Source organism: Cibotium barometz, chromosome 54 (genome assembly GCF_041138505.1).
Source record: "Cibotium barometz isolate CiBa-2024 chromosome 54, ASM4113850v1, whole genome shotgun sequence".
Taxonomy (NCBI): domain Eukaryota; kingdom Viridiplantae; phylum Streptophyta; class Polypodiopsida; order Cyatheales; family Cibotiaceae; genus Cibotium; species Cibotium barometz.
This window is the reverse complement of record NC_141099.1, coordinates 20,208,040-20,234,745: the sequence shown is the minus strand read 5'-3', so window position 1 is coordinate 20,234,745 and position 26,706 is coordinate 20,208,040. Positions and strand designations below refer to the sequence as shown.

At 38.9% G+C, this 26,706-nt stretch overlaps 1 protein-coding gene across 1 annotated transcript in view; it reads left to right on the top strand.

Annotated features, from left to right (window-relative positions):
- Nucleotides 1-3,504, top strand: part of LOC147607927 (rRNA biogenesis RRP36-like protein) — an 88,511-nt gene extending 85,007 nt beyond the window's left edge. Inside the window, exons 5-9 of the mRNA XM_086789676.1 lie at nt 681-735; nt 909-983; nt 2,673-2,790; nt 2,947-2,993; nt 3,101-3,504. Of these exons, the coding sequence (XP_086645802.1) occupies nt 681-735; nt 909-983; nt 2,673-2,790; nt 2,947-2,993; nt 3,101-3,199 (394 nt within the window). The 3' untranslated portion in view covers nt 3,200-3,504. The remainder of the gene's footprint in view (nt 1-680; nt 736-908; nt 984-2,672; nt 2,791-2,946; nt 2,994-3,100) is intronic.
- Nucleotides 3,505-26,706: the final 23,202 nt, after the last annotated feature.

The following is a 26,706-nucleotide window of genomic DNA, read 5'->3' as shown; positions in this document are numbered from 1 at the left end:
CGCGGTAGAGATTGGTCCGTATGTCCATCTAGTTAGCTCAGCTCGTGGCTCGGTGGGGCCAGCCAAGTCTTGGGGGCTTGCCCACGGCTGTCAAGGTTGGGAGGTGAGTCAGGGCTGGACCCCCGTCATGTTTGTTTGGTTTGTTTGCATGTTTCGAGTCATGTACCAAGAACGTTCTACGAGGAGATCCTATGGGGATTTGACACATAATCGTCAGAGATGTGCCTCTTCATTTGTACCTTTTCAGGTCCTATTTAACAAGGTTTTGTGTCTCAATGCAACAACACAGCTTTCTGCTCTTTGTCTCATGTTTACTGAAGTATTTAAGTATTAAGATCTTTAATTATGTTGAATAATTTTTAATTAAGCTAAAAGCTTAACAGTTGTACTTGCTTTCTTATCAACGAATGCAACTTGTGGAAGTTTGTGCTTCACCCTCTTTGTATTTGAGCAACTTGACTGTGTTTTCTATGTTTCATGGCTTGCCCTAAATTTAACCCTAAACCTAACACCCATATCATATCAACTGGAAGGGCCAACTTCTCAAGGCATTCAAGAAGACGTGCTCGGGGTATAGTACCGAGGGCCTTGTGGAAGTCCACAAAGCAGCACTAGACCAGAGAGAGAGAGAGAGAGAGAGAGAGAGAGAGAGAGAGAGTTATTGAATCTTGTAAGCGCAGGTTCAAAAAGTCATATAGTTTTCTCTATGATGAAGAACTTCCGTCTGAAAAAAAGGTAAATTCTTGCTCACCTAATTTGCATAAAAACAGGGAAAAAAATTGCTTATTCTGACTGCTCTCTACTCATTAAAGTGATTTCTGAGATATCTGACTTTGACACCTTGCCTCCTTTTTTTTGTTGAAGTTAGAATAAAGATGGTCTAACGATGTGCAAGGGTTTGTTGACAGAGGCTTCAAGGATTATTAAAGAAAGAAAAGTCTGGTGCAGCGAATGCGGAAATCCAAAAACACATAGAATGGATTGTGAGTATAAGAACCTTGATTTGTCCACCTTTTTTCTTTGAAAGGGCACCCAGTTAGATCTTGGATATTAGTATTGGTTGTAGTTTTCCATGCCCTCTGTGTGTGAGTGAAGAGGACCCACTTCACGAAGTCTGTGCCCACCTGCTTGGAGAGCCCATGGCTGGCGGCATAAGTTGGCCATTCTCTGTTATTTTTACTGCATAGGTGCAAGCTGGGCTTTCTTGATCGGTTTCTTTCTTTGCATTTCAATGTTTGATGGCCTTGTCAGATTCAAAGGAAAGCATGATTGTAGCCTAGGGCATATAAAGTCTCAGAAGTAGATGTTTCCATGAGCTTGGACAGGTCTTACTTCTGCGGAGTTACATGACGCTATTCTTGGGATTAGGGCCAAGTAAGGGGTTCCCTGCTTTCGTAATCTGGGTCCACAATTTTCATATGTCAATTCCCATGGCTAGAGCTACTTGGCCTTCCGCACAACCAGGCCACAACATAGTATACCATCTTCACTCTAAATGTCTAGCCATTATCTAGATTGTTTTTGTACTGCTAGTATTTCCTAGTTCTTGGCTCAATGCTAGTGTTTCTAAACTTTTATCTGATTTTGAAGCCTTACCCAACCTAGATGCTAAAGTACATCACCTCACCTGTTACAGCCCCCAATATTAACAACCTAAGGTTGTGGACTTAGGGTTAAGGAGATGTGTTAACCTAAGATTGAGGGGTGGGGTTAAAAACCTAACCCAAAATCAGGGTTAAGGCTTAGCTGGGTTTGGGGACTAATAGGACCCGCTCAGGAGGTCGATAGCAAGTAGGAGGTTTGGCCTTGGGCCAATCCAAGACACAGTAGTGGTTAAAAATAACTCAAGGTAATAATAGGGTTGGATGTTAGTATAGCCAGGACTAGACTATAAAAGAGTACCTTGGGCTCACTTATGATAATTACAAGGATTCCTCATGGTAGAGATGTCTACCAGGTGTGAAGGACTTCAGGGACGAGTAGTTCAGGCGGGGTATGCCTAGGTGGTATGGGACACCTAGGCCTATGGCCATTGCAGAGTTGAAGCTGCGTTGATACATACACTAACAAATTAGGGTTTATAATATGTACCTAGAATGTTTAATGGGGCTCTCTCAACTTGCTTTGGCTTGCAAAAATCAATCAATAGTAAGTTAATAGGTTGCCATAAAGGGAGCGGCTAGCTCAAAACCTAGCATAGCTCCCTATAGGAGCACCGCCAAGCCCATGACTAGACTAACACTATGCTTGAACATGTGGATGTTCCCACCCATCCGGGTATAAGGCCAAGGTGTGCTCCGGATTTTAACTCAGAGGGTCTCCTCATAGGAGAGTCCATTAATGAGCCTTGAATAGATGCTAGGTGAGGCCGCCCTTGACTCTGTAAGGTGAACCATCGATCAGTAGAGCTATTAATTAGCATTAGTCTAACCTCATCAATATCTTGAATTTGGTTGTCTTTTGGGGACAAACATGTGTGTTCTTCTTCTTGCAAGCTTTACCTATTTCAGATTATGCACTGTTTAAACCTCTGAACTCGAGATGTGTATGCTTGAAATAATGGAATAGGATGTGAACAAAATCATTCCTATAGGCTGCATACAGATGCCATGGGTGAAGATGGCTGAGTGATGCTTAGATGTACAAACTGGCTTACTATCATTTTCTATCAGGATACACAACTCAAAGAGGAAGAGCGATGGCAAAAAAGGTCTCAAAAAGTTACTGAGGAAAACCGAAAAGAGAAGGAAGCTGTCAAACAGGGCAAGAAGCCTTTCTATACCAAAAAGTGTGAGTGTCAATGCATATTTGTTTTGAACGCTAATTTTAGGCAGGCCCTTACCTGAATGGCTATCGCACCATGACACCCAGAAGGAGACGCGAGTTCGAACCCTGACACCACGTGTTTTAATCTGGACTTAACATTGTCACAAACTATGCTTGCAGCGGACGCTCGAAAACAGGAGCTGGTGGAGAAGTACAAGGAGCTAAAGGTGGTACTTTTTGGGAACTTCTGTTTTGAATAGGAGTTAATAGTTGGTAGCATGCTTTTTTGCACTGATTAATTCAAAGCTTGCATTGTTTGTAATCCACACTGCAGGCAAGTGGGAAGCTTGAGGCATTCCTTGCAAAGAGGAGGCGGAAGAATGCTGCCAAGGATCATAGATACATACCTTATCGGCGGCCTCATGTTGCTTGAACAAATGCTCTCGCAACAATTGCCCATGCCCTCTAGAGCCTGCTCACATTTACACTGGCTTCGGCTTAGTGGGGCAGGGGTGTGATTTTGAAGCATGTTTTCATGTGCTTCTCTTGGGGGTGCTAAAGAACACCATGCGTTCACGGTCTATCATAATCATATGTGGTTGCATTTGGGGCTGTTCATCTTATGAACGTGAGTGGTTTACTCGTATAAAGAAGTCAAATCTTCTGAATGTGGGTTTCACTGAAAAGAGTTGAGAACATGAGTGGTTTACATGCATAAAGAAGTCAAGTCTTTTGAATGGGGGTCTGACTGAAAAGAGCTGAGGTGGTTTGGAAATTTAAATGTAACATGCTTCATTAGAGTTCATTGCTAGGTAAGCTGTTAATTGTACTAGATAAGCTGTTAATTGATTTGGGATGCTCTGCCAAAGTGCATTCCCACTCGATTGCAAAGAGATAGGGACACATGAAGGGTTTACCATCTAGGCCTTCAGAACTAAAGAGATAAGAGTACATAGTATAAATAAAAGTAGTATCCTACTATTCTATAGCATACAATGGTCAGTCCATAGTGTAGACCCAACTACACGAGATGGTGCTATAACTTTGCCATACTACTCTAGTAATCCAAGCATAAACTGAAGAGATAAGAGTACATACTACTATAAGGGAAAGTACTCTCCTCACTTCAAACGCCGTGTAACCCTTTTCCCTTTTACTTAAAAGTGCGCTTGCAGCCATGGCAGAGGAGCATATGTCCATGATCCTCTTGTAGAGTACAGGGCTTGTATTTGCCAGGCCAGAGGGAATTGTAAGTTTCTTTTCTTTGTTGCAATAGCATTCAGAGGGTGCTGTAGGCATATTCTATCACAAGTTGTCTACACGGTGTACTGTCAAGCCATTTAGGCCACGCCCTCCACGATGTTAATAAACTGTGTGTGTGTGTGTTTGGGTGGGTGGATGTGTGTGGAGGTGGGTTGTGTGTGTGTGTGGAGGTGTGTGGATGGCAGTAGGACACACGATAGGACTTCAGCTTCAGGGGAACTGTCATGCACAGTGCATTTCCCTGTGATACCATCCTCCTCCAGAATAGAACGCAAAAAGCAGCCATACCATCCCCGCTTTGTGATGGGAGGTTGCCATGTAGTCGAAGGAAATCTTGGATCTGTAGCTGTCGGGTGGATGAATGTTGCCTTTGAAATTTGGGGCATTTGGCTCTCAAAAGGGAACGTGCATGTGGGGCTAGAGGATCACTTGTCCATGTATGCTGTCGTGGACGTGGCTGGTCTTGCTGCTGCCCTTGTTAGGCAATGTCGGTGGCTGTGACCTGAAGGAATCTGTGATGGAGGTGAGGAAGGCACCTTGTTGACACTTTCTCTCAGAGCATTGCCTAAGCATGAGCTCTCTATGACTAGGAATTTCCAATAAACACATGCCTAAACATATATAAGGTAGGAAAGAGTTTCAATGAAATTTATTTCGAGAGGAATAATATTTTCCCTCTTGTAGCGAGTTCTTAATACAAGTGCGGGGTAGGGGATGTGATATACATTTGGAGAGGGCTGATTTGGGATATCATAAAGCTGGTGAGAATAGGTCTCCCATCTAAGAGGATTTGTGATTGGTTAGTTGCCTCTTTTCCCTCAAAGATATGCCAAGCGTCCAAGTTGTAAGCACTCAAGAAAAGAGAGTAGCACTCCTCTCCGTGTCGAGCCCTTCTTTCTACAAGTAGGGTATCGGAAGGATTTTTGCATTTCATGTGCAAAGATCCTTCCATACTCCCTTTCCTGTAAGAGGTGAAGCTAGATTGCATGGCGTACATCATGAATACTGAGGTTGTGAACCGAGGGGGGTTTTGGCCATGGACCAAGGGGTGGAAACTTGGCCTATGTGGAGTGATGAATGATGGGGGTGAGTTGTGACGTGAGGATCGGCAAAGGTGAAGACAGATCAAGGTTGGCTATTTAGGAAAAAAGGTGGGCTTCATAAACAAACTCAAGGTTTGTAGCAAAAGTGAATGCTGATGATTATGGAACGTGGTTGGATTGAAGGGTAAGAATTGGCAAAGATGATGAATGAAAAGTATGTGTGGTTAGCTCCAATGGGTGGTGGGGGGATGGTAAATGTTTGAATGTGTTGCATGAGCGCAAGAGGAAAAAGTCTATGATGCTTGAGCTTCCTCCACATTGTGTAGCCTCCATCTAAATAATACCTCTACTTCCTCTTTTGGAGATGCCCCATTGGTGAGGGTGGCGACCCATACTCAAAGCTTGGGATTGTTGGTGTTTCTTCTCTTCTATAAAATGTCCAATGTCTAGGGCCTTAGTATACTGTCTACCCCATAGTTCTATGGGCGGTAGGGAGTGCACCTTCCTACAGGCAGCAGTTGACACATGCAAAAACATTAAAGCTTTAGCATCATTGGTACGACACACACAAAAGCGAGGGGGGTAGTGGGTACAACCTCCATTCACATCTCATCGCATCACATTCACATCCATTCACATCTCATCGCATCCACTCACATCCATCACATTCATTGCATCCACATCAAATCACATACATTCCATCCACATCTTTCCTTATCACATCAACAAATAATTAGAACGTAAGGTTGAATGATCGCTGTGTAAAAATCACTACAATGCGAGAAGGACATGATTTTGTCTGATAGCCTCATATCACGTTGTTATGTTCTTTCTTTCTTTTTTTTTGTTTCAATGTCATTTGTCATCAATCAACGCATTATTGTGCTATTGGGGTCCTTTTCTATTCAAATCACTACAATGCGATATGCTACCTCTCAAAGGATCTTGAAGATCTCGTATCGCGTTGTATTGATTTGTCTTTTTTTCTTGTCCTTTAATGTTGTTTGTCACGGATTCTTGCATGTTGATGCAAATTTCTTCCTATCTTTTAGATGGCTCCGTTTAGTTACATACGTCTCTAGATACTTACTGATGCATAAATTTGTACCATTTTAACAATAATTAGAACGCATGGTTGACTAATGGCTATGTTTAATGTCCCCATATGATAAATCAATACAACGCAAAAAGGGCATGATGATTTTGTCTCATGGCTACTTATCACATTGTTATGATCTCTATTTTTTTTTCAGTTTTAATGTCATTTGTTACCAATTAATGCATTATTGTGCTATTTGATTCCTTTTCTATTCAAATCACTACAATGTGATATGCTATCTCTCAAGGATCTTGAAGACCTTGTATCGTGTTTTATTGATTTGTCTTTTTTTCTTGTTCTTCAATGTTGCTCGTCCACGGATTCTTGCATGTTGATGTATTTTTCTACCCTTTAGGATGGCTTCGTTGTAAATTGAGATCAAGCCTGATGTTGATGTTGATGTTGATGTTGAAGAACCCTTGAGAAGAAATTGTTCGACTTCTTACACAAAGTTCTCCAGCATCACCGCGCCAACCGAAAATTTCACGTATGTTTGACTATAATTTTTCTGTTCAAAGACATGCTCTTGTCTGCATGCTTGTATCTCCAAGAAAAACAACACCAATTTTGAGAAATCGCTTCAACCAATGTAATCATTTATGACAATGTTCAATATGTGCATGTCAATGATCTTCTGGTTGCAATCTTCCAAAGGAAAAAGTTCAACAGGGATATCTTAAAGGTGCTTGAGGATAAGAAGAAGACAGACAATAAGTGCCTTGCTCACAATAAAAAATGTCGTCTCCTAAACTATCACATCTTTATTTGTTATCTTCATGTGTTGCTTGAGGATGAACAAGTTAGGAAGTTTTTGAAGAGCGAGCAGAGGGATCTCCAAGGGTAAAAGATGATGTCGAAGAGATTGTAGCGGAGATGAACTTGGTTTCAGAGAGAGAGTTAAGTGGATAGGTTAATATTGATGCTCTTAGAAGAGAAAACACTGATGTGGTAATAGATGATGAGGAGGCCTCTGGGACAGAGGAAACAAATGTCCTTCCACTCCCGCTCCTCCTTACATTTCCTATTGGTGATAATAAACATGTTTTAACTACAGATATTTAAGTTGTGTTTTGACATAAGGGAGAGCTACTGTCTGGGGGCTATCTTGCCACCATCATTGCACATAATCTTAAGGAAGACGAGGATTTTGTCAATCCAGATCTCGACAAATATCTCTTACTAGATTCAAATGTCGACAATCAGTTCCATTTTGCTGCTGTGTCGAGACATTAGCTATGATGTACAGGGATGCAGTTTAGTATGACGCCAACCTTCCCACTGAAGAGGAGTTTTAAGTATTCAGCAAAGACTGAATATGTCTCATATGGCAAAGAAAGGGGAGTCCTCGTCGGTCCATGACACCAACTCAACAATCAACATATGGATAGATGATTTACTTGTTAATGACAAGAATCAGAAGGTATGCTTAGAGAAATGTTTATTATCATGCTGAAGTTCCTTTATTACATTTGTTTTGTTAGCTCATGGGCAGCATTGTTTTGTAGCTTGTGGTGGTCGAGGATGATTTTATTGCACTCAGTGCGCACACAAATGTGTGGGAGCACTGGGAAAGGATTCAGAAATGTGTGGAAGCACTAGGAAAGGACACAGCATTGGAAGAGTACATTGAAATTTCCATAACTCGTCATTTTTTCCACAAGAAATTCTCAAATGATAATGCAGAATTCTCTTTGTTTGCAATCGAGACATTATCTAGATATCTTGGAGGACATTGTGGAATGCAGACAAAGTCATGCTTTTGTATAAGCAGTTTGTGTTGCGAATCTTCGGGTAGGGTCCCTGGGGTATATTCACTGAGGAGGAAATGTTTCTTAGCATATATTGCATACAATTTGACATGTGGGATCATGGATTCTAAGATGCTAAGTGATTATGAAAAAAAGAAAGCTTCTTAGTTCTCCTTCTCAAAGAGATCTCTTTCTAATTTAAGAACATTGCTTGTTACTTCCAAATGATGTTTATATTCTAGGAGCCTATTATAGCCATCTCTAATATAGTTAAGTAGAGATGTCATATTCTTAAATGGACATGTGGAGTTTGTAAAAGAGTCTTTTGGATATAGCCTCCCATCAATCCATAAATCTATGTTTTTCTTCTCGTCCAACCTGAATATTTCTTTAGAAGCAATAGACAAAGTATTGGGTTTATTTCTCTTACTCAAAGACTCATATTAACATTCAAGCTTGATGTGCAAGTTGTAAATGTCACTCCTCTATGTATTCCTCCTTGCTCTTGATCCCTCTGCTATCCTCTTGATCCGTTTCTCTTTTCTCCTGATTCACCTTGATACCAAAATCAAAATGAAAATAAAAAGGCACCAAAACAAGAAAAATTTAAACCAATTTTAGATGAGCATGGTTCAAATTTTTAAAAATATACTATTTTGGCATCCAAGTAAAAATTTTGAGATATGAGCCATTAGACTTTGAAAAATGGCCAAATCGAAAATATGCTTTACTTTTCATGTAGTTTGTACTACATGAACAAGAAAACATGATTGAAAACTTTAAAAATTGATAGTATTCTATCATTCTTTATCTATATTTAAGAATAGAAATATATCTTTATCTACATTTAAGAAAATGAGAGAAAGTATACCAAAATAAATTTTATCTTATTTTTTTAGACTTTTTAGATTATCTCTCTCTAAACTGAGTTGGCACTTCGTAGAGGGTTCAAAGTTGAGTCCAAAATTCTCCTAATGATCATTGTATTTAGCCAAACACGTCGATAATATTTCTATCCAGCTGAGGTGAATCCGTTATGTTGAAATGTTGTTGATAGTTCGCTTGTTCTGGTTTATCGGCACTCCTCTCATGATACATATGTGACCATCGATGGAACTCGCATGCTACACAATCCATGGGTTTATGATCACATCATTCAGTTTTTACTCCCTCTGACAAGGTAGTTTTTGCCCATAGTGCTGCCAGACATAGCTTACCTCTTATCGAGTTTTAGAAACCTTGACAGAACCCCCTTACTTTTTCAACGCTAATATCTCATATCTTTACTAGGTTTCCTAGAAAAGCTTACCATATAAATAAATAAGATTTGGGTTGTATAGCCCAACCCTTATAATCAGCCTGGTTTACTTATAAATATTAAAGCTTGGAATAAAAGATTTCAAATTCTCACACACTCAATGCTGTCGTGGTTGTTTTTTTGTTTTTGTTTTCGAGCCGAGGTCAGAAACGGACAAGCTCATTCTTGTGATTGTTATAAGATCAAGAAGCCCAAGTTCTATGATTCTGGATCTCGTATTGATGACCTATCAGGATCACCAGTTTTTTTCTCCCAATGCATTACATATGGATACACACAAGAGAAGAGGCTCCTCCTAAAACAAATGCAGCCTCCCTCATTCAAGGAGGTAGGCTCAAAGATTGAAAGGAATGCAAAAGTTTGGATTGAGGCTATAGATGATTATTTCTCAACTCTGCCAACACAAGAGATAGAAATCAATCCATGCTTGCCATGTTTTGTCTTACACTAGAGATGCTATACTCTGGTGGAAACAATGGGATTCACTGAAGGTTCCCAGATTTGGAGTGACATTAAGCAATATATGATGGACCGCTACCTTTCTACATCTCATGAATCCATTATGATGAATGAGTTCTTCAGCCTCAAGCAGCTCAGCTTAACTCTGGAGGAATACTACTCAAAATTTGTCACACTTCGGAAGTATGATAACCACCCAACAGGTGGCCCATTTTTTCTAGGGATTTAATGAGTCCTTAGACTCTTGTCTTGAAGCAATGAGACCGACCACTTTGTAAGATGCCCTTACTCGAGCCAAGTCATTGGTAAAATAAGTAAAGAGTGGTCAAGGCAAGAAGAGATCCCATCCTGAGTCTAATCCAAGGAGATGCTTCCAAATGAATTTCCAACCAAATCCTCGTAATAACATTATTTCTCAACTCCCCAACAACTTTGTCCCCCCACACTTATGCTGTTTCTACCATGGAGCCCTATGGGAACCAAAGGTGTTTTTATTGCAATAAAGCTCTCCACTTTAGATCTGAATATCCCAAACTTGCAAGACACTCTTCTAATCTTGGTACTATTCCACAAGGTGGCCACGTTAGAGTTGAATGTTCCAAACTTGTAGGACTCTCTTCTTATCCTGGTACTATTCGACAAGGTGGCCGAACAAACCAAGGTTGTGTGGGCCCCAAGCACCAAGCTAGATGAGGTATTAGTGGTGGACGTGGTAAAGGCCATGGACCCATCGTTTACACTTGTGCCATGATTGGTGAACCCACTTTAGAGATGGAAGAAGAAGACCAAGCTACCATCCATGCAACTGTGGAACATCAAGGGTCCAACCAATAGTTTTCTATTATCCAAGCCCCGGCTACTTATCAAGGTAGACCTTTTTAGATCTAAATAGATTGTGGCAATACACACTCATTTCTTTCTCCAAAAATGCTTGTGAAAATTACAGTTAAGTAAAAAACGAGCCCAAAAAATGATGGTACAGTTAGCCAGTGGGGAAGAGGAAGTATCTCATCATTGTGTGAGAGATCTTGATGGGTGGTGAATTAACCCAGCCCAAAAAATGATGGTACAGTTAGCCAGTGGGGAAGAGGAAGTATCTCATCATTGTGTGAGAGATCTTGAGTTTGAATTGGGTGGTGAATTAACCCATGGCCACTTCAGAGTCTTGCCATTAGGAATTTATGATGGAATCCTTAAGATGGATTGATAGTGCCGACATTCATTGTGTAGAGGGAAACATTTCTTTTAAGAGTAGTCAAGGCTGAGTAGTATTAGCCCAAGGAAAAATGGGTAAACCTAAATCTCGGTCAGCCAAAGCCAATCGCCTTCCTATGGGAGTACGCAAGGGCCAATAGATCTTTCTTGTCAAACTCAATAAGGTATAGGAACCTAGTTCATAATCACGAACCTCTTGGCTCCAAGAATTTTCTGATGTATTCCTCCCTGAGGAACTTACAGAGCTGCCACCATCTCCTGAAGTACATCTTGGGATTGAGCTAATCCCTCGGGCTGAACTAGTCTCAAGGAGACCCTACAAGATGTCTCTTCTTGAAGCCATTGAGCTCAAGGAACATCTTTGTCAGCAGCTCATTGAGCAAGGATTCATTTATCCTAGTAATTCACCATGGGGAGCGCTTGTCCTTTTAAAAAAAACAAGGATGGTACACTTTGCTTTTGTATCGACTATCGAGGGCTAAACCAAGTCACTATAAAAAACAAGTACCCCATTCCTCGCATTGATAAACTTCTTGACAAGATTTATGGGTCCAAGATTTTCTCCAAGGTAGATTTAAGATCTTGCTACTATCAAATTAGAATCAAAGAAGAAGATATTTCTAAAACCGCTTTCAATACCCGCTATGGCCACTATGAATTTACAATAATGCCATTCGGGTTAACCAATACCCCAGCTACCTTCAACTGCCTGATGCATGATATATTCCAACCCTACTTGGATAAATTTGTTCTCTTATTCTTTGATAATATTCTAATCAATTCCAAGTCAGTAAAACATGAGGAGCATGTACCCGTAGTGCTATGAACATTGCGCGAACATAAACTCTATGATGCCAAGAAGAGTAAGTGTACCTTCTTCACTCCTCAAATTGAATATCTAAGGTTCATTGTCTCCTTAGCCTGCATTGGGATATCTTATATGCAAGTGACACACTAAGTCTGTATGGATTTAGTGATTTTGACTATGGAACCACTCTGATGTGGACAGAAGAAGTATTAATGGCAATGCATTCTTTCTTGGTGCAGGAGCCATTTCATAGTGTTCTAAGAAGCAGAATACAGTCAATCTGTCATCAACAAAGGCTGAATACAAAGCCTTAACCACCTTACCCTATGAAGCTATATGGCTAAAAAGATGTTTAGAGAAACTAGGTCTTTTTGGAGTTGATGGTCCTACTCCTATTCTTTGTGATAACATATCAGCTGAAGCCTTAGCCAAGAATCCTATCATGCATCAAAGGACCAAACATATTGAATTCAGAGAACATTTCATGAGGGAGAAGATACACTCTGGTGACGTAATATTGTAGCATTGTAATTCCAAAGAAAATACTACAGACATCTTCACTAAGCCCTAGGCAAAGAGCTCTTTTTCAAGCATAGATCAAGCCTTGGCATGATGGAGCCTCCCTTAAGGGAAGGCGTTTAAGAAGTAAGAGAATTCTCCATAGTTGCTCCATGCTTGGAGAAAGAGAAGGCTTAATAGTCTTCCACAAAATAAACATGTTTTAGATTTTTTAATTTTTTTCATTTTGTAGGTCTGACATAGCATCTAAATAAGCTGACTAAATTAGCTATCGGAGGCAGCCAAATGAATAAACTGACTAAAGCAGCTATTGGATTCAGCTCTCGACCTATGGAGTCTGTCAGAGTCAGCTTTCTGAATCATCTAATTGAATCAGTTTTTTGAATCAGCTGACTAAATCAGTCTGTCGAGGTCATTTTCTAACCTACAGAGTCAGTTGTCTAAACAAAGGTTCAGAGATGTTACCGATATTGAGGGAAGGTGTTAAATGATGCAAGTTCACACCATCTAAGGTTTGAAAAGCTTTGGAAAAATGTGCCGCATGGTTAGTGATGAATAGAATTTCTACATCAAAGGAGGAATTTCAAGTCGTCGTCTTCTTTGGAAGCAATTCTGCCTAACCAGCGCAATTTAGCTAACAAGAAGTTGCAAAATGAAGTTTGTCTTATATGTAGCTACAGATAGTGAACTAGAGTGAACAACACTAAGCAAAAGCCACCTGCTGAGTGTGTAGCCTAAGCTGACACTCACAGCATTGTATGAATTGTTTGATCTAAGCTGATTGAGCTTCTTAGCATTCGGATAGGGTTTTCAAGATTAGCCCTTCCAGATTAGAGTGATAATTTATCATTTGTTGTATCTCATTTGATTTGGTAATATAAACAGTGCTCGGGGGGTCCACTATATGGAAGCCCCTCCTACGACGTGCGTTCAAGCGGTATTTAAAAATCCCCTTATCTGTGAATTTTGAGCTTATAAAACTACCCCTTTTTCTTTATAAACTTACGGTTTTTTTTCCAAAGTACAATTAAAATACCCCACTTGTAATTGTATTTCTGTAAATTTACCCAATATTTTAGATTAAAAAACCCCCACCTAATGATCGCACGTGGTAGACTTACATATTTTGAGGTGCACCCCCCGAGAAACAGTGCTGATTCAGTTTTAAACTTGTTCATCCAATCTAAGTGCAGGTCGTCATCCCGTATTTCCCTTTCCCCATAATTTTGACATGTAGGTCTATAAAGGTGGCACGAGCTATTACTATATCAATGCGATGATCCTCGGGTCTTCTTGGAGGAGGTGGCAATGCATCGGTAAAACAATCATTAAATTCAGCAAGAAAAATCAACCTCTTGAGTAAGAGTTTCCTCATGTACATCACTATGTGTTCAACATTATCACATGATTAAAAACCAAGTACATGAAAATACCCTTTTTCATTACTTTAGTAATTTCTAATGTGAGATACAATGGGAATAGAGTCTCCCTCCTTGCTGGAATCAATCACATGCTTGTGGCCCTTTTGCATAAAAGTGATCATATTTGTCTTGTAATCCTTGCAAGGATCAAGACAATGGTGCCACAACTTGCTTAGCAATACATCACAACCATTGGAAGAGGCTACCAAAAAAATTTCATGATCCAAATAGCCTTGAATGTGTACACACAACTTGCCTCTAATGGGTGTAACTTGCAACTCTTTGCCACAAAAGCATTTTTTGCTTCAATTTGGGGTCCCAACTCCCCTACCTCAATGCCCAAAGCAAGAGCCATTTGTATGGAGATATTGTTTATTTGTTTATGTAAAATGCGAGGAAAGCTATTGAACCTTCATGCTATCACTTCTCACTAGGAGAGTGGGTAGATTAGAACTTTGTACCTCCATTTCCAAGAGGCAAAGGTGCTACCGTTGGGATAAACCCCAGGAGACATTTATTGTACTTGCCTTGAAGGAAAAGCTTCCATTTCTACTTAAATTGCTTTCCTATTTTTATCTTTTTCAATTCATTTTTTCTTTTTCCCACTCATGGGCCAACGAGATTATTTTGTGAGAACAAGGCCTTAGATGATAAAAGGACGATGTGAACTATATTTGATATGTCCCCAAGCTTTGCATACCACTCTCTTATTACCCTCATGACTTGTATTCACTTGAACATCGAGAATAACACATACATTCACCTTAGGCTGCTTGTCATTCAATCCTTTTGTAATGTGGGCATTCCCAGAACATGTGATCTTTGCTTCCACATGCAAAGCACTTTCCCTCTTCAAGATATTGCTTTCTTTGATGCAAGGTTCGACCAAACTTGTGCCTCTTGCTGGAATTTTTACATGAAGTATTTTCAGCTTTGCAAAGGTGATAAACATTAAAAAGCATTTTAATAGATTAAAACAAAGGTTTTGTGACGGTTTTGACATCATCCAACTCATGTACATTCCATCCATGATGGGCAACCAATGCAATGGTGGTCATCCTGAAGTAGCTACAAAAGTCTCATCATAATTAGTATATCTCTTTGCTACTACAAGTCTTGCTTTGTACTTGTTAATAGTACCATTTGACCTTGGAAACCCACTTTGTACCAATATATCTTTCCATAGGGCAAATCAACCAAATCTCATGTCCCATTCTTATGTGTAGCATCCATCTCATGTATGCCTTTCATCCAATGTTATTTTCATGGGCTTCCTCAAGGGAGTTAGGCTCATCTTCTTCACAAAGACTACTATCTAAGCAGCATCCGCATGATGTTGTTCTCTTGAGCTTCTAGAACCACCTCGTGTCCAATTATTGAGACGAGAGCAAAGAGTTTGCTCTCTTGTAAAGGACAAACCAACCACCTCAAGACTGATCTAGCCTCTATAAGGCTAACCTCTCTTGCCTCACAATGTCCTCCACATCATCATGTGTAATGGGCTAATCATTGGCTGATTTTGAGCATCCACCATTTGGTTGCAAATCATGCTCTACTCCTGGTTGATTTGTTCTATTGTCACAAGAGCCAATTGAAGCAGTCAATCAAACATGTCATGTGAACCTAAATTGTCTCCTAAATTCAACCTTATGGGTTGAACTGCATTTTAGCAAAATACAACCTCTACTCAAAAAAATCCATTGACTAAGGGGATTGTACAGACAGTGTCCTTTTCTCTCAATGTTGTAACCCACAAACACTTTGTGGCTTTCTATCAAGCTTGGCTCTCATCAGCTGAGGCACATGTATATGCAAGACAATCGAGCACCCTAAAGTAGTCCACTTTGGGTTTCTTGTCATACCAAGCTTTATAAGGTTTGGTTTGTTCAACACATGAGCAAGACATATAATTGCCTCCATTCAAGACTTTTGGGGCAATCCTTTGCCCTTCACCATACACCATGTCATCTCCATGAGGGATCTATTCTTCCTCTCTGCAACAACACCATCTTGTTGTGGTATATATGGCACCGTACATTGATGCTTTATGCCCTTTTGTGACAAATATGCCTTGAAGATGTCATACATATATTTGAAGTGACATCCTGTCTCACTTTCTACCATAGCAACATAATGTTGAAAACACATGAAGACCTCATATTTTTCCTTTATGGGGTAAATATTGATGACTATTCCAAATTTCCATGGGTTTAGCCCATCATAAAGGCATATTAATAAAATGTTGTTCATATGATGTCCTTTCACACTTGGTGGTCAGGGAGAAAAAACCTTTCAATATAAAAGGTAAAAAGTGCCCCTCGTAAGCCCATGTTCATACCTAGCACTACCACTATTAGTTTTCCTACAAAATCAACGTTAAAAGTGGCCTTTTCCCTCTCTTCTTCCAACCATGGAGATAATGATATGAAGAAAAAATTAAAACACAAGAAATATTTACTGAATCAAACATTGAAGACTTTGAAAACGTACCTCAAAGTTATAAATGGGGCTAAAAAGTGGTAATGACAACGATTTGAAGAACGTAAAAAAAAATCAACGAGAGCAAGAATGACTTTAGTTCGTGTGTGCAAACAGTAATGAATGTGGGTACACTTTATCTAACGGTCTTTACACATGGTACTCATGCATTGGCCCACGGCCTCACATAATCTTCAACACATGTTGGAGCCACATGTTAACCATGCATTGTGGACACGTGTCACACATGCATTGGGTGTAATCATTTCCCATCATAACTATTTATTAATGCGTACATGTATCATTCTACTTCTTGCTTTCACTTCTTCGACTTTTCTATGATCTCGTATACGATCTCGTCTATGCTCTATCTATGCTTCACGGGCTACACCTCTTCGTCCTCATCACTTACTTTGATCTATCTACGCTTTGTGGGGTCCACCGCTTCATCCTCAGCACCTACTTTGATCAGAACTACATAACAATCACCACAACGCGAGATAAGAATTTGAATGTTTTTTGAATTTCCTTTTTGTATTATAGTGTGTTCGTTCATTTTATGCATTCCGATACATTTATGATTCATTTTATACATTTGTGATACACTTTTGATATATTTGTGCTACATTTGGGATATATCCTTAAGTGCCAATCACTACAGCGTGAAGTGAGTGGCGCAAAGTCCTCGCATTGTTTTTATCTTATATTACTGATTGTGTTTTTGTTTCTTACGTTTATGCGTTAATTTTTTTGAACTCCTTTGTGTGAGAAATGGTGGTTAGGATTGCATGGTGGTAATTTCTGACGTCCCCATGTCAAAAATCAGTACTACATGACAAATAACTATAACGTGAGACAAGGCCCTATAATGTTTTTTGGAATATTGTCTTCATGTTGTAGTGAGTCATTCAAGTTTGTGCATGTGTTATAATTCCTTGATTATTTGTTAATTTGTTTAAGATTTTGATTAGTCATTTTATGGAATAAAGAGCTCTACATGAGATATCACTACAACGGGAGGAGGGGATCAAGATTGTGTCTGATGTCCCCATTTTACGTTGTAGTGATTTGGTGTTACTTTCTTGTTTTTAATATTTTTTGGGAAGACTCGTAATGTAAATTCTAATTTTAGTTTTTAGATGGTCCTTTACGAAAGAGATTGCAAGGCACTCATCAAATGATGATCCTAAACTAGGGAAAAAAGTTTCAAAATCTAAGAAGGCAGGTCCTGTGAAGAGTATCACTCTCGGCAATGAGGAAATGGAGGTACGAGTAGCATAAATCCGTCCTCTATAAGCATATGCAAAGTTCCATCCTGAGGCTCCCTTTCCCAATGCCTTATAAGATCCATTTACGATAGATTGAGTATCAATATGTGTTGGCACGCTTTTGCCGTAGGTTGCCTCTAGGAGATTGCGGAGGACTTTCTTATAAAATTCTTTCAGGATAGTTATGTCTTCGCTGTCTATGCACACATAGTCACAGTGATTCTGAGGGATATTAACTCCCTTTGGCTTGTTAGATTTTGATATGACAAGACTCTTGAGCCTGTACTTCTTTTCAACACGAAGATGAAAGACATTCTTGAAATCCTTCCTTTGAGGGGAAAAGTTAAGGTCACAGATGTGACAGATGTCACTCATTCTCATGACACACGGCTTAATTCACAAGTTAGAAGCAACCAAGCCAAGGATTAAGAGCTGGAAGATAGACGGAGAAGGGATGCTGCTATTGAAGATGCCTATCGGTGATTCATCATAATAATGTTGAATCATTGTGCATCTTGGGCTCCTCCTTTTATGCTAGACTTTCGATACGAAACAATCGGCAATACTTTCCTTTGGACATAAAGGAGATTCGGATTGTATCAGATTTGCACAAGGAGGTCAATGATAAAGTTTTATTGGCTACTCTAAGGTTTGCTAAATCCTTGTCATCATCTTGATTCTAAAGTATTTTTCTTGATTAAAGTGACTGATATAATGTTATTTTGCTATGCAGCCTAGTTTTATCAAATCTCCCATCATAGGTTCAAGAGAGTTTATATTGTAGATTCCCACCTTTCGGCTGTTCTAGCTTCACAGCTCCCTCGTGGATGTATGCCCACGGTTTAGCTCCATTAATTTTGATGTAGCTCAGCTCCTCCTATTGTCATGTCATCAACAGTAAGTGATATGCAATCTTAGTATAATGATATTGATTTAATTTATATTTTTATGTCTTTTTCCCTTCCCTTACTTCTCATATTTTATGTCTTTGTATACTTTGTAGTTTGCACTGGAGTTTAATCACTTACGATATGGAATCAAAGCATTAATACTTGGCCAATTCAGTCGAAGACTATAATGGCACCATTAGACAGTAAGTTTACACAATCATTTTTGATATATCATAGAGAGAGAGAGAGAGAGAGAGAGAGAGAGAGAGAGAGAGAGAGAGAGAGAGAGAGGCTTTTAGTATTTATAACTATGAAGTTATGTGCAGATCAATTAGAAAGTTTATAAGAAGTCTCAAGGCCATCACCTAGGACCCCGAGCTGTCAGATGAGACATCATTCGTGAAATACAAAGTCCCTAAGAGAGAGAGAGAGAGAGAGAGAGAGAGAGAGAGAGAGAGAGAGAGAGAGAGGCTTTTAGTATTTATAACTATGAAGTTGTATATGCAGATCAATTAGAAAGTTTATATACAGTCTCGAGGCCATCACCTAGGACCTTGAGCTGTTAGTAGTTCATGAAATGCAAAGTCTCAAAGCAATCTAATGGCCATAGCTATGGGTGGAGAGTGTGCTACAACATGATGTTTACACTTTATTTTGAATTACCCCCCACAGGAACGGTAAGCACATACCTTTTTTTGAAAATGATATCTTAGTGTCCTTCCTTTAATCATGTAGAATCCGATTTATCTTAGTTTCCTTCCTTCTTCTTGGAAATGATGGTATGTATCTGATTTATCGCTTTTGTGTCGAATCCGTCATATCTCCATCTTAGTTTCCTTCCTTCTTCTTGGAAATGATGGTATGTATCTGATTTATCGCTTTTGTGTAGAATCCGTCATATCTCCATGTTGTAATGATTCTTATGTTATAGTCGGTTGCACCAAGAAAACTTGCTTCTTCCCTAGTAATGTCTTTACATGAAACACTCCTTTCTTTTCTCCTTGGTACCTATTTCCAGAAATGACAATTGTATGTAAATAACAATGATTATGGCATATTGTTGAAATTAAAACTTTTTCAAGGTTAGATTGATTGGCATACCTTACGGTCGTTGCACTCGAACACATAATCGTTAGCCAAGTCTGTTCTCACTTGACAAGAGAGAAATTTGACCTAACATTGAGTATTATTAAGAGCTTATGTTCAAACCATACCTCTAATAAGATCAATGGATTTCCAATGTAATCCTCCAAGTCTTGATTAATTGCTACAAGATTTCCATTGACATAATTTTGGACTTTCAAATGAAGGCAGTGGTAATACTTTCAAAGATCCATAACTTATTAACACTACGATGTGCTGTGTAAAATTTTTCATAAAAGAAAACTCCTCTCTTTGCCAAAGACTTTATTGAGCTTTCTTTGTATAATTTCTCACCAATAGAAGCATGAAACCAATTGAACATTCCTACCATACTATCTATAAACTTCCAGTCTACCATGTTTGAAAGATATATATCTCTATAGAGAAATACAAGATAAGTGTAAGTATAAAAATGAAACATGTTACATAAACATAATGTAAAACCCTTCTAAAAAAACATTCACTTACAGTTTGGTCTATGGAGTGGGATGCCATTAGGCAAACGTTGTTTGAAAATGTTCTTCTGAGTGCATATAGGCATGTTGTATAAGGACTTAATGCTCCTACCTATGTCAGATAGCTTGAAATCTTTAACTCTGCCTTTGTAAGTATTGATGAACTCATTTGTTGCATTTTTTCTCTTCCTCGTCTACAACATAACCCAACTAACAATAGAGATGGTGATAGGAATCCGCCTTTGATTATCCATATCAAAGCTGTTGCATACTATAATAGCTCTAACAGAGGAGCATGGGCACCTAGGACATGTGGTTGTCATTGAAGCAAACATAATCGCAAACACAGATGAAAGAAGAGACAACCTTTAAAATGCAAGAATATGGAACAAGAGATAACCTCGAAGCTGTTGTCATTAAATGAGCTGGGAATTTCAAAGAATTTTTAGAGGGAAAAACTACCTTTATTAAATGAGCTGACAACACTGTAGTAATGAATTGTCAATATAAAGCATGGTCTTAGTATTTTGCAAATACAAGTAATTTTTCTCTATTAATAATATATTCATATAAAGAATATTTGAAAAACATCTAATTATCAAAAGTTCCGTTAATGGAGACTCTCTTCCTATTGGTCTAAACCTTTTCTCTTTCTAGAGAGGAAAAAGACATGAAATTGAGTCCAATTCTCCCCTAATAATAGGTCAGTGCCAATGCTCATCTCTATTCCATCCCCTTTTGATGCGAGCATAGTGAGGAAGGGTTAGCTTATCTATGATGTGTATCATGGCATCGCGGAACTCAAAGTTCAGGGAGCGACAAGCGGCCATGAACATATACTAGAACATTAAGAATCGAAAATAGGGATCCATCACATCCTACATCCTACCATAACTAGATTAGTCTAACAAGAAAGCCTAGCAATCAAAAGAATACAACATACAATTTTCTAAACCTAAACTATGCTCTAATACCATATGTAAGGTCCTCACCCTAGCTGGGACAAGGGGATTCTTTTAATAGGTGGCTAAGTCTCTTTTTCTTGATTGAAGACACCTCGATTTCTCATAAATACGAGAATATGAGCAAACGGAGGAACCTAACTCTATCTCACAAAGGAAACGTAGTCATTCTAATAGGAATCTATTTCTCTGATCGAACTTCACTCATGTGTGTGATCAAGGAGTAAGTTCGCACTTGGTTCATAAAAGCCAATGCCTTTTTTCCCTTTTCCTTTACAAGGCACGGCCCACTGGCTTGGTCCCTTAAAATGAAACTTGTTTGAGGATCTATTTTTTACTCTACAGATTGTAATAAATGAATCTGTTGGAAAGTTACTCGACTCATTGGGTCCACCCATCCATAGGATGGTGTCGTCGGGGCATCCATCCACCCACTCACCCAATTCATTTTTGTTATCTAATTAGGTCCTACCACACTCTGAAACACATAAAAATAGGTTCTTTAATTAAAAAGTTCTACAATGTTCCTTAAAGTAGCCTTTACATAGTGCGCAATTTGGAAGAAATAATATTTGGGTGTAAGCATGTTAACGTTTACTAAATAGCATGTCCATGGACATTGCTTGCTAGCATATGCTATTTGCCTTTCTATTTATTTAACAAGGTGCCTTTTGAAAAAGAGTTTTTTTTAAACGAGACATTTTTAAATCAATTAAAAAAAACCCTCAATAGTTACTCCCACGTCTTCCCTCCCACTCCCTCTCTGTGTATAACAAACACCTACAAGAAAGTCCTCTCTCTCTCTCTCTCTCTCTCTCTCTCTCTCTCTCTCTCTCTCTCTCTCTCGCTCGCTCCCCCCCAAAAACGTGGACATTACAGGCAAGATTACAAGGCTGATTGTTGAGGACAATAGAGGTGCATTCTCAGTAGTGATGGAAGAAGTAGTGATGGAAGGGCTGATTTGTTGATACACTCAAATGTTTTGATGGACACACACACTCAAAATGCCCTGTCTTATTCTTCCTCTCTCTCTCTCTCTCTCTCTCTCTCTCTCTGTCTCTCTGTCTCTCTCTCCCTCTGTCTCTCTCTCTCTCTCTCCCAAACGTGGACATTAGAGGCAAGATTACAGGGTTGATTGTTGAGGACAACAAAGGTGCATTCCTAGTAGTGAAAGAAGGTAAATTTTTGTATTATGATTGCAATGTTCATGGAAGAAGATGCTACATGCTAAATTTTTGTATTGTTACCAAGTCACTTGACTGGATTGTAAAGCTCACTTTCACTAATTGTAGGATTTCAAAGACATGAAGATTCAATCAATCATACTCTTTGGGAGAAACAACTTGAATCACATGCCATCATCACGGAGTACGAGGCCAAAAATAAGAGAACAACGGGAATGAAGCAAGTGCAAGAGCGAGACTAACTTGATGGAGATTAATGAATCAATAAAGCAGCGAATTGTCTTTGAGACAGTAAAGTTCTTCAATGACAGGACCCAAAGCATGGAAAAGAAACTAAAGTGTGAAATCTTCAATCAAATTCTACAACACCCTACAGTGCTAAGATTACGAGATCAATCATCTAGAGAGAGGAGCTGCAAGTGCAAGCAACTCTAGTAGCCAATGTGCACAACACATTGGCGATTGTTAAGTAGCCAACAAACAAAGAAGAGTTGTTCTTAAAGAAAAGTACTTTGACCATGCTGATGAACTCAACTGAAGACATGCCCATTGCTAAGGTGGCAAGGGTTTTGTAGGTTTCCAAGCCATCCTTGTACAAGGCAAGGTCTCGTGTCCAAGTCACTTCAGATGATGGTAATGGCTTATTCTCATTGGCAGCATGTTGGAAGCATCAACGTGGCAGTACCATAATTGAAGAATTGAAAGAACTAGTTTACTCATTTTGAAAATCTGAGTCACGTGTTTCTCCCAGTAAGAAGGATGTTTGTAGAAAAATATTAGGAAAGAAAAGTTACATCAAACACCCAGTCCATCTACTCGATCAGCCATTATGTTTAATTGTTCTAGTTTCAAGTGTTAACCAACTTACTAATTCATTTTATGGGCACATTCTTTGCCTAATTAGCATATTTATCATTTGCTGATTAGCCTAAATGATACTAACTAACTGGCATTAAAAGTTCATATATACTAGGTAGCATAATTCTCATGCTAGTTAGCATATCTATCATGTTAAGTAGTATATCTATCATGCTAAGTAATATATCTATCATGCTAAATAGTATATCTTTCATGCAAAGTAATATATCTTTCATGCAAAGTAACATATCTTTCATGTCAAGTAACATATATTTCAATTTAGTTAGCATTTCTTTCATGCTAAGTAGCATATTGTACATGCTAGTAGTTAGCATATTTATTACTATAAGTAACATATTTTTCATGCTAAGTAGCATGAAAATCATGATGTTAGCATATCTTGCATCTTAAGTAGCATATCTATTACTATAAGTAACATATTTTTCATGCTAAGTAGCATGAAAATCATGATGTTAAGTAACATATTTTTCATGCTAAGTAGCATGAAAATCATGATGTTAGCATATCTTGCATCTTAAGTAGCATATCCTTCATGCTAATTAGCATATGTTGCATGCTAGTTAGCATATATTTACTGCTAAAAGTAGCACATCTATTTGATCTTGCTAGTTTCAAGTCATGCTAAGTAATGTATCTTTTATGATAAGTAGCATATCATACATGATAGTTAGCATCTTTTTCACTCTAACATATCTTTCATGCTAATTAGCATATCTTGCATGTTAGTTAGCATATCTTTCTTGCTTAGGTCATGCTAAAGTAGCAATCTATCGTACTGTTAGCATATTTTACAACCCAAGTAGCACATCTTTCATGCTAAGTAATGTATCTTTTTGGTTTTTTTAATCTGTAGGTTGAGTTGTTTTGTAGATTCAAAGCTTGTCATCCAGAATGCAAAATTCAATTGCGTTCATTTGAGTATTTGAAGCCTTTCTTTGTTCGTTGAGTGAAGGACATATATACATGTTGCTGCTGTGAATATCATGTGTAGATATCTTTCTTGAAAGATGCACTGAATCACATAAGCTCTCAGAAGTTTGGTCTCCATGGTGGGTGTGGATATCCATGCAGTTGTGAGATTTGTGCTGGAGATGGTACCAACAAAACATGCTCATCTATAGGGCATACCTTCAATGGTGTCACACAGTTGTGGGAGTCAATAGTTTGCCCGAAGCAAGAAGATGAGTCCTTCCATAACAAAAAATGCTTGATGGGGCAATGCAAAAACTGTGGTGTGAAGAACCTGGCATGCTGCTCTTTGGAGACAAGAAAGGGAGGGAATTCTATGATTGTGAAGGTATTTGCATTTGTGGGAGACTATGGACAAAGAAGGAAAGAAAAGGAAGAGGAAAGATCTTTTGAAAAAAGAGATGCAGTGTTGGGAGTTTCTTGCACTTTTGAAATCCAAGCTACATTTCTTCATTACTCACAATTACGTTTCCCGGTGGCAAGCACAACAGTTTAAAGAATGTATTCAAAATTTCCCTGATGATGTGGTTGTATCTGTGATGGACTTTGTTGAAAACTATGCTTTTAAAGAGAATAATGAGATCCAGTCTATGCATTGGCATTCGACACAAGTTACCATACTTGTACACATAACTTACTACAGGAAGGCAGGTGAACTCATCAAAATTATCCACTTCTTCATTTCAGATGACAGAGTTCATGACACCTTGTTTGTGTAACATTGCTTTATGTTGCACTTTGAATGGTTGAAGGAACAAGGGGTAGCAATTAAATCACATTGGGTGTGGTCTGATGGTGCTGCTTTCACAGTTCAAGGCACGCAGGCCATTCTATTTTGTAGCAAGGTATGCAAGTTTGACTGGGATATACAAATGAGTCATTTCTTCTCAGCACCAGGACATGGCAAGGGAGAACATGACGGAGTAGGAGATGTGGTGAAGAGAATGTTGACACATGAACAATTAAAGCCAGAGAGTGCTACCTTAAAGTGTGCTACTAATGTAGTCGCTTACTATAGGGCCAACCTATGAGAGGGTGCTGAAGCTTGCTATTCTTCAAAACAGAGAAACTGTGCCCAAGTTTTTTGGGAGGTCAAAGTAGGAGATGTAAATAGGGGGGTAAAATGGAATTGTGAACCTATCCCAAAGTCACGCTCTGTGCATGCCATTCGTGCTCATAACCCCCATGGGATTCTATAAGACTTGCCATCAGACATTTGGCTTGCTTTTGTGATGCATGTATGCATGGTCGTTCGAATAGATGTGTCAACAAAGCACATGTTCCTTCTTGGGATTATCATATTTTGCAACCCTTGCCTGATTCCGAACCCCTTCCTGATGATGAAGATGTATATGATGAAGTGTCATATGAGGGACATCATGATGTGTTGAGCAATGCACTACGACTTGGTGACACTTTTGCAGTACAACAACCAGATGTTGTAACCAATACAGAGGCAGTTGACTTTTACCTCATCAAATGTATGGTAGAGAAGGATGAGACTGAAGACAATTATGTGGATGAATGGCAGAATCAAATTGCTAAAGGAACATATGTCATTATATCGTTGGTTTACAAAACATAGTTCCAATATAATTGAGACTACAAAATACACCACCTCCATGAGGTGTGCAGCTACTAGGATGGACAAAAGAAATACCTAGCCTTGTGACCTCAGTTTCGTGCATGCACGAGTTTTGCCAACTTTTACACTAGGTGATTTTGGTTTCTGGGATTTTGTTGTACCTGCTGTGACCTTCCATTTATTTGCAAGAGATGCTTGGCTCACCATGTGCTCACGATCCTTCTTCCTTCTTGCAATCTGACCTGCAAGGTGACCCAAGTGAGAGTCATCTCCTACATTCACAATCTTTGGATCATACCCTTGACTTTCCAACTCTAGGACATCAGCAATTTCTTCATATGGGGCATACAGTAGGCCTCCTCTTGCAGGTGGTCTGATTCATCATGTACCTTTTCCTCCTCCAACTCTTGTGTCTCACTATAATTTAGGTCCTGTACCTTTTCCTCGTCCAACTCTTGTGTCTCACTATAATTTGTTGAAATATACAAGTGAATAGGGTGTGTGTGGGGACAAGCCCTTGGCAAGAGGCTATAAAAGAGAATCTGTAAATGTGAGAGAACCTGTGAAAAGGTGAGAAGAATCTACTGGGAGAGAATAAAGGGTAGCATGTGAAGATTTAGGAAGTGTGGAGATATTCTGGGAGAAGTGGAGAGAATCAAGCAAAAGAGGTGGAGTGGATGCAAACTCTATAAATTGAGGCATTGGCCTAATGAGAATTTGCTGGTTTTTGATTATCCATGCCTACATTAAGCTATTAGTTAATTACTCACTAATCACATCTTAATTATCATCTAATCACTTTGTTAATGATGTTGATTCTAGCATTTGATGATTCACCATAGCTCATCACATTGCTGTAATTTTAACATGGTATCAGAGCCTAGCCTAGAATCCATCAAGTTTATGAGCCCATTATCTAGTTAATTAGGATTAGTACTTTCTAAAGTTATTGCATTCTTCCAACAAAAGTTTACACATCTTGTAATGAAGATGATTTTTACATAGTCAATGTCCATGTGATGTATATTGTCTACGCACTACTAGAAAATCAAGAGATGTGCACCAATGAGAGTACCACTCCCAACCCATGAGTAGATACATGCTTATCCATAGGTCTACTTCTGCAACCACTTTGGTTGCTTGTTGACAAAACATATCTATGTCTCTATGGCCAACCATGTCTCTATAGACATGTTTATGGGCTATCTATGGTCACATTCAAAAGCTAATAGCA